We start from the raw sequence: 3,608 nt of genomic DNA, 5'->3' as shown, positions 1-3,608 counted from the left end.
CTCCTGCCCCCTGGTGGTCAGTGCATGTCATAGCTACCAGTCGAACAGTTGAACAGTTGCTTAGGCTTTTATATATATATAGATATGTGAATGTGGAATTAGTTTGTTTTTTAAATTCTGTTTGGAGTTCCCTGTGATTGCTGAATCTGAGAAGTCATGTCCAGGAGAATTCTGGACAACTCTCTACTATCATCTTTGAATACTGTCTCCCCAATGCCCACTATCAATTCTATTCTTCCCTTTTGAAACTTTGACTAGATATATTTAAACCTTTTCATTCAATCCTCCATGTCTCTTAAGCTCTCTTTCATGTTTCCCATCTCTTTATTTCCTTGTGCTGCATTCTGAGAAATTTCTTCAGATCTACCTTCTAGATCCATGCTGTTCAACGAGTCATTTGTACTCTTTAACCTAGAGTTTCTTTTTTCAATGCTTTATTTTTCACTTCCAAAATTCTGCTTGATTCTTTTTCAAATCTGCCCAGTCACTCATTATGTACTCATGTTTTTGATTTTGTGTTTTTTAATAATATTAATTATAACATATACCCAGGAATTATATGAAGTGCCTGGAAGTCTGATTCTACTGTCTGACATTTCTGCTAACTTGTATTCGTGTTTCCTTATGCACTTTGTAATTTTGCATTATGAGCTCAAATTCCATGGGCCTTTATATGTGGGAATCTTGTGTGACCTAGATAGAAAGCATATCCATCTAGAGAAATTTTGAGTTTGCTTTCTAATAATATCCAATAATGTCCCATATGATATTTGGGTGGGGTTTTTTTCTGAATATTTAGGATATACTTATACTAAAAAATGATTTATTGCCTGACATTCAAATTTATCTGGACTCCTGTATTTCATCTGACAACCTACTGGTATGAAGCCATAGTCTTGCCTCCCATTCCTAAATAGTTATTTAAATGTCAGCATCTTACTTACCAAAACTTGCCAAAAAAAACCCAAACAAACAAACCCAAAACACTAAGGCAAAAAAAAAAACCCCACCTGATCACTCTGGATTCCATTTTTCTTGGTTTTGATCTCCTCTTGATTTTTGAGGATGGGAGGTTTGCCTTACTTTCAAAGGGAAGTCTTAGGATTAGTCTTTTTGAAAACAAAAGGCCAAAAAGCCTGCAGGCCACTTCTGCTTCTTGAATTTCCACATACCTCTCCTAAGGCAATTGGGACAGACCTGTGCCCCACTAGAATGGAGAAGAGGCAAAGTAGAGAGGAACAAAATACAAATTTCTATTTCAACATATCCATCTGCACAGATAAGAGGTTTGGCTAGAGTCAGAGTCTGTGTGAGGCCATTACTGTGCTGACTGAAAGAGACTCATTTCTTCTTCTCAGTGTTCTACAGTAAAGACTTCTTGGCAAGCCCAGCAGAATCCAAAGGACTCACTCCATGGAGAGATGCTCGGTGGTGACGGCAGCCAATGGCTCCAAGGATGGCTTGGATTTCAACCCCATGAAGGATTACATGATTCTGAGCACTCAGCAAAAGGTAGCTGTTGCGGTGTTGTGCACCATCCTGGGCCTGCTAAGCGCCCTGGAGAACCTGGCTGTGCTCTACCTGATCCTGTCCTCCCGCCGGCTCCGCAGGAAGCCCTCATACCTGTTCATTAGCAGCCTGGCTGCAGCCGACTTCCTGGCCAGTGTAGTCTTTGCTTGCAACTTTGTAAATTTCCACGTCTTTCATGGCGTGGATTCCAAAGCTGTCTTTCTGCTGAAGATTGGCAGTGTGACCATGACCTTCACAGCCTCTGTAGGCAGCCTGCTGCTGACTGCCATCGACCGCTACCTCTGTCTGCGCTACCCACCTACATACAAAGCCATACTCACCTGTAGGAAGGCACTGGTGACCCTGGGCATCATGTGGGTCCTCTCAGCATTCGTCTCCTACCTGCCCCTCATGGGATGGACTTGCTGTCCCAGTCCCTGCTCTGAGCTTTTCCCTCTGATCCCCAATAACTATCTGCTGGGCTGGCTCCTGTTCATCGCCTTCCTCTTCTCTGGCATCATCTACACCTACGGGCACGTCCTCTGGAAGGCCCATCAGCATGTAGCCAGCCTGGCTGAGCACCAGGATGGGCAGGTGCCAGGAATGACCCGGATGAGGCTGGATGTGAGGTTGGCCAAGACCCTGGGGGTGGTGCTGGCTGTTCTATTCATATGCTGGTTCCCGGCACTAGTCCTCATGGTCTATAGCCTGGCCACGCCTCTGAGTGACCAGGTCAAGAAGGTCTTTGCCTTTTGCTCCTTGCTCTGCCTTGTCAACTCCATGGTCAACCCCATCATCTACGCCCTGCGGAGTGGGGAGATCCGTGCCTCTGCCCACCACTGCCTGGCCTGCTGGAAGAAGCACCTGAGAGGCCTTGGGCCTGAAGGAAAAGAAGAGGTCCAGAAGTCCTCCGTCACTGAGACAGAGGCTGATGGGAAAGTCACCCAATGGGCAGATTCCAGAGGTGTATACTGCTCTGACTGAGGATGCAGCCTCTTTCAGAGTTTTGAACAAGCCAAGTCAGAAATCATTTCACTTCCTGGAGGAGAGAGAGCAGTCTTGACCCTCTCATCTCACTTGAACCAGCCCCAGAGGCCTTGACAGCTACCCTTTTTTGCTGATGAGAGTTGGCATCCCTGGAGAGTGCCTGGTCATGCTTATCTGCACAGCTGGGCCCCTGTTGGGAGTGGTAACGTGGGCAGGAGGCAAGACGTCTGGGACAGGCTCAGCGCATGTCAGGTCAGGAAAACCTCCTCAACAAGATGGCTTAGTGCCTGCATTCTCCAGAGACCACGGGGCTCAGAGGAAATGTGAGAAGAACAGATTCTTCTCCTGGGATCTCAGGGTATGGGTGGCTGTTTGGCCAGCCCTTGTTCCTGCTTAATTGTTGGGGCCTTCTTGGTTCTAAGTCACCCCTTCCCATTGAGGACCTTTTTAGGTTACCCTTTCCCACTAAAGACCAAGAACTATGATTCAATGAGGATTGTGGGTGTGGATCCCCCTCTTTCAGAGACAGCTGACAGCCCTCCAGTTGAGGGCATCTTGTTATTAAGGCAATGGTCCTCTTTGACTCCTGATTATCCCCACTCACAGCCACTGTGACCTCTTAGGTCTCTGGGGAATACGGAGACTGGAGTCACTTGAGACACAGAATCTTCAGAGAATTTTTTTTTTATAGCATAGGTGGAGATTTATTGAAGAACAAGTACAGACTCCCACGTGGGGAGAGGAAAGAGTCCCACAAAACTGACTACCAAGTGGGGAGGTGGAAGAGTCCCCCAGAGAATTTTATTGACCCTGTGAAGTCCTACTTGGTGGCACCACTGGAAGCAGGCAGTGTCCCAGTCTAATCCAACTCCAAGAAAAAGGAAGTTAGTCACAAAGATTTTATAAATCCCCAAATTGTTCTCACTCATTCTTAGTTCAGGCCTTTTTATCTCCTCCATACCCCTATGACAAATAATAAACAGAGTAAGTAGTAGGAAGGGGAAATTTCTTTACTACATGTTAGACACAGGGTGGACATCCCACAGTCCATTATCTCCAGCAAGAATACAGCCCAAGCTTTTGAAGATCCCAGGACACCATTATTTTACATC

General features: G+C 46.0%; 1 protein-coding gene across 1 annotated transcript; it reads left to right on the top strand.

Annotated features, from left to right (window-relative positions):
* Positions 1-1,212: 1,212 nt before the first annotated feature.
* CNR2 (cannabinoid receptor 2) lies at positions 1,213-2,493 on the top strand (the record flags this gene model as incomplete). Its single annotated transcript, XM_080655560.1, is given in 3 exon segments — positions 1,213-1,293; positions 1,297-1,368; positions 1,372-2,493. Coding segments are annotated over 3 exon segments (1,275 nt in total).
* Positions 2,494-3,608: the final 1,115 nt, after the last annotated feature.

This window comes from Plecotus auritus, assembly GCF_963455305.1.
Source record: "Plecotus auritus genome assembly, chromosome: 2".
Taxonomy (NCBI): Eukaryota; Metazoa; Chordata; class Mammalia; order Chiroptera; family Vespertilionidae; genus Plecotus; species Plecotus auritus.
The sequence above is the reverse complement of the archived record's forward strand: the minus strand, read 5'-3'. Positions and strand labels throughout refer to the sequence as shown.